Here is a 13,538-nt window from a genome sequence, read left to right as displayed (position 1 = left end):
CGGTGGGGTGTAGTGGTTAAGCTGGGTGGAGTCACAGTTCTCTTAGAACAGGGGTAGTCAAACTGCGGCCCTCCAGATGTCCATGGACTACAATTCCCAGGAGCCCTTGCCAGCATTCGCCAGCGAATGCTGGCAAGGGCTCCTGGGAATTGTAGTCCATGGACATCTGGAGGGCCGCATTTTGACTACCCCAGTCTTAGAACCATTCTCGGCCAGCCTGTAGTCAAATGGATAGCAAAGGGTTAACTGAAACACGATGAGGAGTGCAGGGAAACTCCACCCCCTCAATTTGTTTTTCCTCCCCCTTAGCCTTCAGTTCCTCTGTTAGTTGGAGTTGGTTTGCAATGAAGAACTTGTGTTCTGCAGCTCCTGCCAGCATGTAGATTGATTCCACCCTCCCATTACAAAAGAGCCATCCTGTTAGAACCCTCTCAGCCCCACCTACCTCCCAGTCTCTGTTGTGCGGAGAGGAAGGGGAAAGTGTTAGTAAGTTGGTTTGGGACTCCTTGGGATGGCCCAGGCTAACCCAGTCATGTCTCGGGCCAACGCCTGGTTAGTACTGGGATGGGATACTACCAAGGAAGCCCAGGGTTGTTACGCAGAGGCAGGCAATGGTGATCCACCTCCGTTCATCTCTTATCTTTAAAAACCCAATGGGGTCAACCATGCCACAACTCAACAGCTCTTTCCACCACCACTGCAGGTACAAGGCGGCCCCAGCAGCAGCAGCAGCAGCAGCAGCCACCGCCGGCTTACCAGAACGGTATGTTTGTAGGCCCTGTGGATGACGATGTTATAATTGAAGACGTCCACCTCCACCTGCTTCACCCACAAGGCCAGCGAAGGATCGCGGTCCTCGTTCTTGGCGGTGACGGTGAAATCCGGGAACGTCTCCGGCCTCTCGGACCGTTGCCGGGAGACGGTTGTGCAAAGGACCAGGGGGCAGCTGCTCTGGAAATCGAAGGCAAACCCATCGAAGGTCAAGTAATGGCCATAGCCGGAGACGATGCAGGAGGCGTCGGTGCGGAGCTGGCAGAAGTAGAGGCCGCTCTCTTCCAGGCAGTACTCGTCCTCCTTGCAGGGGACGCTTTCGCAGTGCACGCTGTTGTCGGAGCCGTTGCAGTAGCAGAAGTACTGGCAGTCGACGTCCACCCAGAAGGACTGGTTGGTGGCCAGCTGGTGCCCCTCGAAGACGCAGCCGCACTCGCTCCGAGGAATGCACTGGGTGTCCCGGAGGGCAAAGCCCTCATCGCACTGGCAGCCCTCCGTGCAGCTGTCCAGGCAGACGGGCCCCGCGCCCAGGCTCTCGCAGGTCTCCATGCAGGTCATGCACTCCTCGAAGTGGCTGTTTTCGGGGCAGGTGAGAGCTGAAGCAGAAGGGGGAGGGGAAGAAAATTGAGTAAGGAAGATCCAGCCCTGGCTTGGATTGACCAGGCTAACCCAATTTGGTCAGAACCCAGAAGTAGGGTCAGTCCTAGTCAGGACTTGGGTAGGAGGCCACCAATGAAGCTCAAGGTTGCTACACTGTGGCAGGCAATGACCAACCTCCTTGGCTCACTTCTGCTCTCGCCTGGACGGCCCAGGCTGGCCCAATCTGGCCAGATCTCAAAAGCTAAGCAGGGTCGACCTTGGCTAGTATTTGGATGGGAGGCCTCCAGGGTGGGGATGCGGAGGCAGGGAATGGCAAACCACCTCTGAGCAACTCTTGGCTTGAAAACGATGCAGGGTGTCTATAAAGAGGCCATGACTTGAAAGCAAAACCAAAAAAGAACGATCCAGCCCTTTTCCTGCCATGAGCAAACCCCTCTTGGTTGATAAGGTGGGGATTCTCTCTGTTTTCTAGGAAAGAGAACTTTACCTTTCAAGTTCGAACTAGTCCAATAAAGCAGCCATTTCATTAAACCCTAATGGCTCCAATTAGTTTATGAGCTCTCCACCTCCTTATTCTACATCAAGCAGACGGGAAGACAATTCCCAGGCGCTCCAAGTATTTCCCATCCTATCTCCTCTCTTCCTGATTGATCACCTTGGGTTGGAGAGAAAAACCACTAGAAGGGAGACCACCGCTGGCTGGAGAGAAAGGCCCAGCGACTGTCCACCACGCTCTCAGCACCTCAGCACAGAGAGATTCCCATCTTGTTGTGTCTTCCCTCTGAAGATGCCAGCCAGAGTTACCAGCAAAACATCCGGGACCAAAACGACCCAACCAGCACCTCAATGCCTTTGAAAGCCCTCCTGCAACCCGGAATTTCAAGGGCCGCTTGAGATGGCTGCCATCAGCAGCAGAAGGAATAGACTCAGCAGCAAACAAAGCAAAACATCCCCCCCACCCCCCACCTCTCAGGCAAATTAGTTTCTGATGTTCCACCACTTCAGCATCCACATGGCAATTTAAGAACCCTCCTGATGCAGCGGAAGAGAGCTCCCGAGGCCTCCCGAAAGACATTCTGTGAAATTACTTAACTGGGAGAGTAAGTGGAGAGGAGGACAATGCCGCTCTCCCATTACATTTGCATGTTTTTATATTAGCAAAGTGGCTATCGTTATTGCAGCCAAGGTTTGTGTGGAAGGAGGGTCTGGGTTTGGCAGAGATCTGTGTGTGTGCGGTGGAAATAGAGGAGCTTTCCAGGGCCTGCATCAGCATAGCCCAAGGTGGAGCACCTTCCAGGGATTCCGGAGGGGCCTGTGGACATTGAACCCCCCCCCCCACACACACACACCTCGCCCCTAGTGCACTCCCTCTACCACCTGTCCATGTGACCTTCCCTGCCCATTCTCTTGCAAGCGCTCCCATAGCCATGGTTCCAGCTTCCCACCATTGACTGGGAAGTCTGTGCGGGTGCTCACAGCAGTAACTTTCCTGGGATCCGCAGTAGCAACACTGCAAACTGCATGTACCACCTCCACATCGTGTTGTTGAGGAATCGGCACAGATGTGGGGCAGGTGGCTGCGGCAACAAGCAGTGGGAGGGCTTCCAAGAGGGGGAAGGAGGCCCAGTCAGGTGAGAGGGAGGGGCTCACTGGTGGTTGGGTGGAAAGGAAGAAGGAGGGTATGCAGGTGGCAGGCAGAATGGGGCCCTCGGGCACTGTCTGCCCAGGGGCCTCAAAACCTGGAACTGGCACTATTATTATTATTATTATAAAAGGTAAATGTAAAGGTATCCCCTGTGCAAGCACCGAGTCATGTCTGACCCTTGGGGTGACGCCCTCTAGCGTTTTCATGGCAGACTCAATACGGGGTGGTTTGCCAGTGCCTTCCCCAGTCATTACCGTTTACCCCCCAGCAAGCTGGGTACTCATTTTACCAACTTCGGAAGGATGGAAGGCTGAGCCAACCTTGAGCCGGCTGCTGGGATTGAACTCCCAGCCTCATGGGCAGAGCTTTCAGACTGCATGTCTGCTGCCTTACCACTCTGCGCCACAAAAGGCTCTATTATTATAATAGTAGTAGTAGTAATAAAATGATGATGATGGTGATGATGATGATAAAAGTTCTATTCTGCCTTGTCTCAACTGACTCAGGGCAGAATACAACACAGATTTAATTACATAAAATCTTAAAATACAGTTTAAAGCCTAACATAATTCAAAATCAGAAATAATTTCTCACATTGCCCTTAAAATCCTATCCAAGGATTGGGGAGGACATGATAATAAAGCCCCAAGAGAGCCTCGGGGGGGGGGGGGGTTGCAGATGCTGTGGCAGAGAGGTCTAGGAGATCAGATGCCAGCTCTTCCTGGATCTCAGCTGTAGGCTGGTCCTGCAGACCAGCTGTAGGTCCACATTTGGCAGAGCGTTCCACCAGGCTGCAGCCAGGGCCGAGAATGCCAGACTGATCTCTTTGCCTATGTGTAAAGTGCAGTCAAGCCACAGCTGACTTACGACGACCCCAGCACGGCACTTCCAAGGCAAGGGAGAAGCAGAGGTGAGTTGTCCTTGTCTTCCTATGCAGAGCCTTCCTTGGTGGTCTCCCTTCGAAGTACCGACCCTGCTTATCTTCCAGCTCCAGCAAGGAGCTTGCAAGGCAAGGGGGAAGCACAGGTGGTTTGTCATTGCCTTCCTCTGCAGAGCCTTCCTTGGTGGTCTCTCACCACCCAAGTGCCAAACGTGCTTAGCTTTTAAGATCTGATGAGATCTGGCTATCCCATACTGTCTTCTCCCCCAGAACTAGCACTATGCAAGGCATAAATCTAAGGGTAGCATCTAAAGGCCCAAACGCATGCAGTAGGATTTATAAGGCTGGCTCCTTAACCATGGCAGTCAGCTTATGGAGGAATGCAACGTGCAGAGTGCAGCAGGGAAACGATGTGGACCCTGAGCCCCAGGAGGCTGGGCTTAGCTCTAACGGCTTTGCTTTTAACAAAAGACCAGGTCAGACTTACGGCAAAAGCTGAAGCTCCTCCACTGGCCGATCTCCACTTCCGCATTTTTGCAGGCACTGGCGTAGCGAGCCACCGAGTCGCAGAGTTCTGACTGGTTCCCTCCGCTCTGGCACAAGCGGAAGAGGCACGTCCGGTAATAGGCGGACACGTTCACCACCGAGTGGCACTCCAGGAAAGAGCTGTTGGTCGGATCGTTGATGATGCCGCATTTCGAGCGGCTCCGGTAGTCTTTCAGCAGCTCCGAGTCGTTGTTGCAGGCCTTGAGGAGGTCGCCGCATTCCCCGTTGCAGATCTCGTCGAAGGTGGTCCAGCTGTCCAGGAACACCACCAGGTTGTCCGTGCACTTCCCGTTGGGCAGGCAAAACTCGTCACTGGCGTTCCCGTTGAAAAAACCACAAAGACCCCCGGTGCAGTTGAAGTAGATCGTCGAGAGACGGATCTCCATGATCCCGGAGTCTAGATACTGGATATTCACAAGTCCTTCAGATTCAACCACTGTGCCGTTTTTGCTCCGGTAGATTTCCAGTTGGCCAGAAGGGTGAAAATACGGCAATTCGGTTTTGTATCCATTGACCTACCAATGAAAGAAAAGAGTGAGAGAAGATGCCAAGAAGTGCTCTGCAAGCCCGTTATAATTCTCTCCTCTTGCTTTGGCTCACAAAGAATAAGCAGAGCTGAGGAGACAGAGGGCAGGTGAGGAAACAAGGAAGACGTGGCATGCGAGATACATTTTGCAGATATGTGGAAGTCGGATGTGACACAAGGACGGCTGAGAGCACTCGGGACCGTTTGCCACAATAGATTTGTCAAGTGGAGAAGAATCCAACTTCTTTGTGATCGAAGGACCTTTTTGTGCACTGTGCAGTGACCTTTCATCCGCTATTCATCTCCAAGGAGCTGTTCCCGGCTTCCTCACGAGCATATGGTGCATGTAAAGTACACAATTAAACATATAAAGCATTTTGCAAAAACATAAGAGCAACCCAGCTGGATTAGGTTCAAGGGTGTGGCAGGTGACAGTGGATGAGCGAGAGGGTGGTGAGCGTCCTGCATAGTGCAGGGGGTTGGACTAGATGACCCAGGAGGTCCCTTCCAACTCTATGAATCTGTGATTCTAGATCAAAGGTTCCTCTAAATTCAGCAACGTGTTTTTTTCCAATTGGGGCCAAAATCCAAAATACAAGTTGGGCAATGCCTGGTAGGAGGTGTTCTGTATTCTGGCCCTTAGTAAACCTACAAGCAGGCATAGAAAAGAAGACTCCCCCCCCCCCCCGGCATCTGTTCCTCAGGGGCAGACTGCCTCTGACCAGTGAGGTTCCATTTAGCTAACATAACAGGCATTGATAGCCATGCCTTCCACTGATCGATAGAATCCCCCCTTTTTACAAAGGCGCCTGAGCAAATATTGCCACTTTTGGGGGCAGTGAAGGCCAGAAATTAGATGCTGTGTGAAGCTGTCCTTTCTTTTTTCTGTCCTGAATCCCTGGTCCATCAGCCCCTCCTGTCTGAATCAGCCCAAATTCTCTGCATGGCTGCTCTTGTAATATGAGATGACTCACTCAAGAAAAGCAAGTCTCAAGCTGAGCAGAATGGAGGAGAAAGAGACTGATGCGGTCAGTCTGATGGGCCAGTGACCTTTGGGGGGGGGGGCTTCCTGAATGCAAAATGTAGCACTATGGTCCGCAGTGTAGCTAAAAGCAAGCCACCTAATTATCCCAAGGGAAATCTCATGGGATCTGTCTTCTCAGACACCAAAATCGACCCAAGGCAAAACGGAGCTTCAAAATAATGCACCAGGGGAGAGGTGAGCAGCTTCCTGAGTGATTCCAGTGAGTGTTTATGCTAAGCAAGTCAGCCAGACTTCCCCTTTTATACCTGGTGATCCTTGATCACAAGGGCCACCCTGCCATGGCTGGTAAGGACTTCAACACACAACACATGGGATAGAGAAACGCACACAGAACTGCCCGATACTGAATACAACCCTGAGTTCAGGTGTTCTCAACCAGGGTCTCGTGAAACCCTGGGGTATCTTGAGGACCCTGGGTGGATTTCCTGAATGGATGGGAGTTAATCAGTTTTTAATATATTTTTGAAATTTGTTGAACATTTATCTGGTGATATGCCTGTATATGATCATGTCAACTCATCCCCCCCACCTCAAAATGGCCAAGGATGGGCCTGGAGGGGGTGGGAAGGGGATGGGCCCCAGGTGGGCATGTTCACAGCTCTGCTTCCCAACCATATTCTGCACGGTCGTGCCATTTCTGGGGTTTTCTCAATGGCTGGAGAACATCTCAAGGTTTTCTCAATGACAAAATAGCTGAGAACGTCCATCAAGGTCAGTACTGTCTACTGAAGACTGGCAGCCAGGACTGAACCTGGGATCTTCAGCATGCAAAACAGAGGCTCTTCTGGTGGGCAAGAAGCACAGGTAACATCTCATCCTTGCTCTGTCTCATCCCAAAGGAATGAAGAGGTTACTTGTGAAACTTCCAACACATCCTGAGATTTGCAATTGCTCCATGGCAGCTTTTAGTACATGCAGTCTGAGCAGACAGTATGTTCTTTGATGGGTCAAAGGCCTCAAAACAGGGTCAAACATTGTAAGGACAGGCTAAAGAGATGGTGGCCAGTTGCCTTAGCCTGCAGGCCTCCACTGTAAACCTGCATTTACTGGAAAGGACAACTAGACCGTGGAGGTGCCTGAGACACAGCAGAGACAGAATTTAATTATTGAGGGTTTTTACAAGTTCTTTTTCACAGTAAAACACCTTTACAGGCATCAGGTTGGCTGGAAAGTGCCCCTGACGCTCTTAAAGTCTTCCCCCCTCTCTCCTGCTTTCTGCCATTGGTGATTAACATTCACACACCAGAATAAAGATCACGAGACCGGTAGAAAGGTGTCGTTGGTTCCAAAAAACGCTTGTAAAAAAAAAAGGTCAATTGGGTAGTGCAGACCCTGCGCGAAGCACCTCAGATTGCAGCCACCAGGGGGCAGTGACACCCTATTCACGGGAGCCAACTCTCCAGGCAAAGTTTAAACAAGGTGAAGCAACCCAGGAGGGGATCCGTTCCTAGAGCAGGGATTCCCAGCTAGGGATCCATGGACCCCCCCAGGACTTGTGGAGGGGGTCCACAGCCTTTCTGCCTTAATAGACTCAGCCACAAGTTAGGGAACTGGCTGCTTCCCTTGCTCCCTTTCCCGAGTGTGAGGTCCCTCATGGCTTATGCCCCTGCACGCCTACTCCTGCCTCAAATCGCTTCCTGTCCCTCCCTCAGCCATCCTTGAGCTGGCCTATTAATGCAGGTGGTGATGCCATTTCCGGTGACATGTCACTTCTGGGGGGTCTGGCAGGGAGGCATGGCCAGCCTGAAAAGTTATTTCAGGGGCTCTTCCGCAGTGAAAAGGATGAAAACGTTTGGCCAGGAGGATTGGAAGATGGCCCCTCCCAACCTCCATGCAGATTTTTTGTAGTTCTTCAAAAACCCGTGGATCTCGTTGGACTCTGCTGGCAGGGGCTCATGGTACTTGTAATCCATGGACATCTGGAGAGCCACCATTTGGCCATCCTTGCCATAGAGTCCACCTTCCAAAGTTTCCATTGGGGAAACTCTAGGGGAACTGATCTCTGTAGTCTGGAGACTGACAACCCTAATGCACATTCCTTCGAGGCATCATGCGTCCCCTATGGCCTCTTTGGATCATAACTGATCAAGCGAGCTAACTTACTCATGCTTGGAAGTCCTGCCACCTGGTGAAAGGAAATGGCAAAAACCTGTGGGCAAAAACAAGATTATGTCCACAGGCCACTGGCTAATGTAGCGTCAGGTCACCAGTAAAAAGCCATTTCAACTCTTGGGCAGGGGTAGTCAACCTGTGGTCCTCCAGATATTCATGGACTACAGTTCTCATGAGCCCCTGCCAGCGAACGCTGGCAGGGGCTCATGGGAATTGTAGTCCATGGACATCTGGAGGACCACAGGTTGACTACCCCTGATCTAGGGCCATCAGGCCATACCAGCATGATCACCTCTGTGCTAGAAGACATCCTACTCCAGCAGTTCTGAGACAACAAACTGTAGGGTTTGGGGGATGACAGAAGGATCAAAGCACCTTTCATGTAAAGATCACTATGGGAGATGTTTTCCTCTCTCTCTCTCTCTCAAAGCCTGAAGATTAAAACAAGAAACAACAGCACACAATCCCCCATCTTACATTCATCTGATTATTTTAACCCCTGGCAAACGTGGCTGTTTGATCACTTGCCTAAACTCTTTTCCCCGTCTTCCTTCTGCGTGTGTTGAGAGCATCCCAGAGCCGCACATCTGGGCAGACAATTTTAGCAGCAGCTGTAGCTCATGATAGACGCTGCCTTTCCTTCCTCAGATGGTGCTCGGTCTCAGCAGGATTAATTTATGAAAGGAACGAGCCTTCCCTTTTATTACCAGCAACCCAAGCGAAGACGTTCCACAAGAATACCCTTTTCTTTCGCTGGCTTCAGACTAATAATCACAGATTTTCTGCCTCCTCTGCACGCTACCTTGGTTTCTATCAGCATCTCTCTCGTCTTGATCTCCCATCGGAGATCTTGGGCCACTATCTTGATATAACGATGGGCATAAACCGTTGGAACTTTTGCCTGCGGACAGAACTTGACCTGTTAAAGCCCATGGGCATCTGGAATGACCTTGCATGGCCCTGATTAGCCTGAATTTGTCAAGGCTCAGAAACAAAGTAGGGTCGACCACGGGTAGTGCTCAGATAGGAGACCACCAAGGAAGTCCAAGGTCACTGTGCAAAGGCAGGCAATGACTAACCATCTCGACTCGTCTATTACCTTGAAAACCCTATGGGGTCGCCGTAAGTCAGCTACAACTTTTGACAGCGCTTTCTACCATCAGCTGGGCCCTGACTGCTGGTGCCTCTCAAGGGCCCAACCAAGAGTTCTGGATAACTTCAAATTGAGCCAATAAAGCATACAAGCCTTGTTCATAATCACCAGCCCTGATGCAAAGGAGGCCTACCTTGATCTCAGGGTTGTCTATGCCTCCTATCTTGACCTCCTGGCCGGCTACTTGGATCCTCAAGGCCCGCAGCCCATCAGCATTCAACTCGGACTTCTTTTTGCTGACGTCGATCTCCAAGAAGCCGGGTCTCTCCGGGCAGGTCTTGACCAGCGTGTACGAGTTGTCCGGGGGATACACGAACGTGGCGGCATCGAAAGTCTGCAGCACTTGATCCTGAGAGACCAGGCACAAGGTTTCCCGCTTGGGGTAGCAGCCTTGGTAGCCATTCTCCACGGCACAGACCTCCCCTTCCTGGCAGGTGGAGTTGAAGCAGCTGATCTCACCGCCCTCCTCGCACCAACACTGAAGGGTGCAGTCCAAAGTGGCCCAAAAGGACTCCCCAATGGAGTAGTATCTGCCGTCCACGTCACAGCCACACTGATGGACGGGAACGCAAATGTCCGTGCTGAGAACGTAGCCCTCGCTGCACTCGCAGCCCTCGGTGCAGGGGGTGGGGCAGGCCAGAGGAGCCGTGAGGTCGGAGCAGGTGGCCGGGCAGCTACTGGTGCACACGACGTAGTGGCTGAACTCTGGGCATTGCACAGCAGTCGCTAGAAGGAGAAAGCAGGCATACGAATGTTCACTTGTCATCTGCCAGGTCTCCCCCTTTGACAGCGAGATCCCCCAGGATGCTGTAATGCTTAGATTGTCAGACTGGGATTTGGGACAGTGGGGAATTTGAACCTGGCACCCTGAGATCTGCTGCGTTCGCTCAAGGGTCCCCAGCCTTTTTGAGTCTGTGGGCTCCTTTGGATGGTGGGTGCAACCACAAAATGGCTGCCGCATTAGCAGTTTCGGCCACAAAATGGCTGTCGCATTTGCAGAATTGGCCACAAGATGGCTGCTGAAGGAGGCGGAGCCACATACCCAGAGGAAGCCCAGGTATGGGGAGAAGGGGGTAATTAAAAATACACTGGGAAAGGGAATAATTCAAGCTCTGTGGTGGAAATGGCCTCTGAAGCAGAGTTATTTTAATCCACATAACTGATCCGATCTTCAACAGCTAATCAGAAGCCCTGCTCGGAAAGAGCCCCACCTCACCCCACCCACTTTCTCAAAACACCAACGGGCAACAAGAAAGGTGTGGGTCAGACCGACGGTGCCCACGAACACCACGTCGGGGGACCCCTGTTCTAACCCCTACACCATGCTAGTTTGGATAATCTGAACCAGGGGTAGTCAAACTGCGGCCCTCCAGATGTCCATGGACTACAATTCCCATGAGCCCCTGCCAGCAAACGCTGGCAGGGGCTTCTGGGAATTGTAGTCCATGGACATCTGGAGGGCCACGGTTTGACGACCCCTGATAACGGTACTTTTAATGGTTGTTTGGTGCCTTGTAAACGGAATGCAGAGCTGACTCTCTGCCCAGCGGAATGCTATTATCTGCCTGCAGGAGGGGGAGATTCACGCTGAGCCTCGTCACTTAGAAATAAACAGAAGTCCTTTGTTGTGAGAAAAGTCTGTGCCAGGTAGGCAAAGGCCAAGGAAGTGCTTCTAGCTAAGCTAGGATGGAGAGAAACTGTAGAAAGCACGTCCACGTGATTACCGCTGATGCATGATTCACACGCGCATGAGAATGAGATGGCCAAGAGGTGGCAGAGACTGTAGCACTTCAAAAGGCAGGTGGTAGTGTCCAGCTGGGAATGTTCCTTTGCGTAAGAAGAAGCCCTGTGCAATTAGAAAGCTAGCAGTCCAGTTCCCCTCTCTCAGAAGGACGTGTGGGCTTTCTATGGGCGGGGAGTTGTCACCGTGTTCATTGGAAGAAAGTGTCATCAAGATACAACCAACTTATGGTGAGATTGGGCAGGGCAGCTTTTCTCCCCTTTTTACCATATAAACATTTTTTAGGTTGCAAGAAACCCCTGAAGTGGCGCCCTCATGCAGAATACGATGGGGAAGCATAGCTATGTACACACCCACCCAGGGTCCCTCCCCTTCCCTCCCATCCAGGTCCACCATTGGCCATTTGGGGAGGGGGCAGGGTCCATGACCATATATGGTCATATCACCTGATAAATGTCTAATACATATATATATATATTAACTCCCACCCATTTCGGGAACACATTCCAGGACCGTCAAGCAACCCCAGGGTATCACAAAACCCTGGTTGAGAAAGCCCGGGGTAGGGTTTTCAAGACAAGAGGCCTTCCGAGGTGGTTAGCCACTGCCTGCCTCTGTGCAGGAAGCCTGGATGACCTTGGTGATCACCCCCTCAAGTGCTAACCAGGCCAACCTGGTTAGACGTGACAAGATAGCGCTGGTCTGTTTTGCTCCACCTGCAACCTGAAGTCCCTTTTGCCACTTCAGTCTCCCAGGTGGGTGAAGCAGGACGTAGCCATGGGTCCCCAACCTTTGTGAGCCTGCTGGCACCTTTGGTATTCTGGCACAGAGCGGTAGGCGGAGCCACAAAATGGCAGCATCTGCTGCCCAAGCAACATTTTTACAAATCTGCGCAGCCAATCAAATCTCCAATGACCAGTCAGAAGCCTTGGTGGAGAAAGGCCTCACCTGGATCTGCCTACTTGCTAAAAACACTCAGCGGGAAGCAAGAAAGGTGTCAACGGGCTCCATTTTGGGCCCCACGGCTTGCGACGGTGGTCTCCTCAGGGGAGAGACATTTTTATTTTAATGTTTTTAAGAAATGGAATCCAAAAGGCCATCTTAGCAACAAGAGCACAGACTGAGCAGATTCCGTTGGGACTCCAGATTCATAAAAGTTACCCCTGAGCGAGAGTTGCTCCAGACAGAGATCCTGGTAACAAAGCATCGTAGCCTCTTGCTCCAGTGCCAAAGGAGGAGGCAAGCAACGGAGGCCTCCGTTTAGCCTGGACAGTCAGGCGAACACAAAGCGTGTGGGTGACGCAGGCAAAGAGCAGGCCGCGGAGGGAGAAAGCGGCTCGGATGCGCTTGATTTATCGCAGCCCGAAATGTCGGCCGTAAATCACGCTGACTCTCCCTTGAATGGGGCACTTAAATTCCACTCCGCATTGGAGGGAGCAACAAGCTAAAAAGGGTTTTGGCTTCTGTTTGTCCCTTGCTCGCTCTCCCCTTAGTTACTTTCAAGTGTCCTTTTGTCCTTCTCAGATTGTAGGCCGGGAAGAGATGAATCACCTTTCAGGGTAACAATGCCTGTTGGAATCTTGGCCCTTCTGGCTTTTCTCTTCAATCCCCATAAAGCATTTTTATATACTTTCCCCCTTAATGGCTCAACAAGGTGGGGGTGTTTTTAAAGGCCCTGGAAACCATGCATATCACTCAGAAAGGACTTTGCAGAAAAGGCCTCATCCCCACCGCCCATCTCAGTACGTGAAACTATTGGCACGCTCACCCACTGGAAACCTTGTCTCTCCCTTGTCTGACGCAGTCCCGCTGGATCAGGCCAGAGCACCCTCTATTCCCAGCAGCCTCTTTCCAACAGTGCTCTGATGATAAATTGTGTATATATTTCTATATACCGTTTTACACCTAACCTTTGAGGTTCTCCCCTGATGGCCAGGTTGGGGCTTTGTTTCCCCTTTATGTTACTTGTTGCCTGTTTCCAGCAGCCTCTGGAAGGCTCGCCACCTGGGTCCAACAGCCTCCACGGCCATGAACACGCCATTTATGTAAACACTTCCAAGAGATTCGTCTAATTCTTCTCACTTCACTCAAGTTAGGGGCAGTCCGTTCGTTTCCTCCCCTTCCTTGTGTTAACCTCTCACTGTCTGCCATAGTGTGACTCCTACTGTAAGCTCCTTGGCTTACACCTGTCAGTGTTGCTCATGTCACCCCACAGAGGGCCACAGGTGTTCATATTGCTCCTTTTTCTCCCAAACAAGTCACGGATGACCTAAGGCAATCCCATAGAGTTTTCAAGGCATGGGAAACACTCAAGAGCTGGTTTGCCATCGAGGGCTGACCCTGCTTAGCCTCTGTGGTCCGACAAGATCACCCTAGCCTGGGCTATCCAGGTCTGGACACAGCAGCCATATTTTTTTATTATAATTAAGAGCCGTCAAATCGCAGCTGATTGATCCCAGAACCCCAGAGTTGGGAGGGGCCATACACGCCATCTAGCCCAACTCTTTGCTCCATGCAGG

General features: G+C 51.6%; 1 protein-coding gene across 4 annotated transcripts in view; it reads right to left on the bottom strand.

Moving 5' to 3' along the window:
* The window catches only part of TECTA (tectorin alpha), a 78,537-nt gene that overhangs the window by 28,469 nt on the left and 36,530 nt on the right, over positions 1 to 13,538 (bottom strand). For all 4 annotated transcript variants that reach the window (XR_013225907.1, XM_077306133.1, XM_077306132.1 and 1 more), the window contains 3 exons: positions 9,412 to 10,004; positions 4,384 to 4,957; positions 757 to 1,367 (listed from right to left, as the gene is read on the bottom strand). Coding sequence is in view for 3 of the 4 variants with exons in the window: in XM_077306133.1 (XP_077162248.1) it covers positions 757 to 1,367; positions 4,384 to 4,957; positions 9,412 to 10,004 (1,778 nt within the window). In the remaining variant the exon portion in view is untranslated. The remainder of the gene's footprint in view (positions 1 to 756; positions 1,368 to 4,383; positions 4,958 to 9,411; positions 10,005 to 13,538) is intronic.

This window comes from Paroedura picta, chromosome 12 (assembly GCF_049243985.1).
Source record: "Paroedura picta isolate Pp20150507F chromosome 12, Ppicta_v3.0, whole genome shotgun sequence".
NCBI classification, from domain to species: domain Eukaryota; kingdom Metazoa; phylum Chordata; class Lepidosauria; order Squamata; family Gekkonidae; genus Paroedura; species Paroedura picta.
This window is presented reverse-complemented; position numbering and strand designations above follow the sequence as displayed.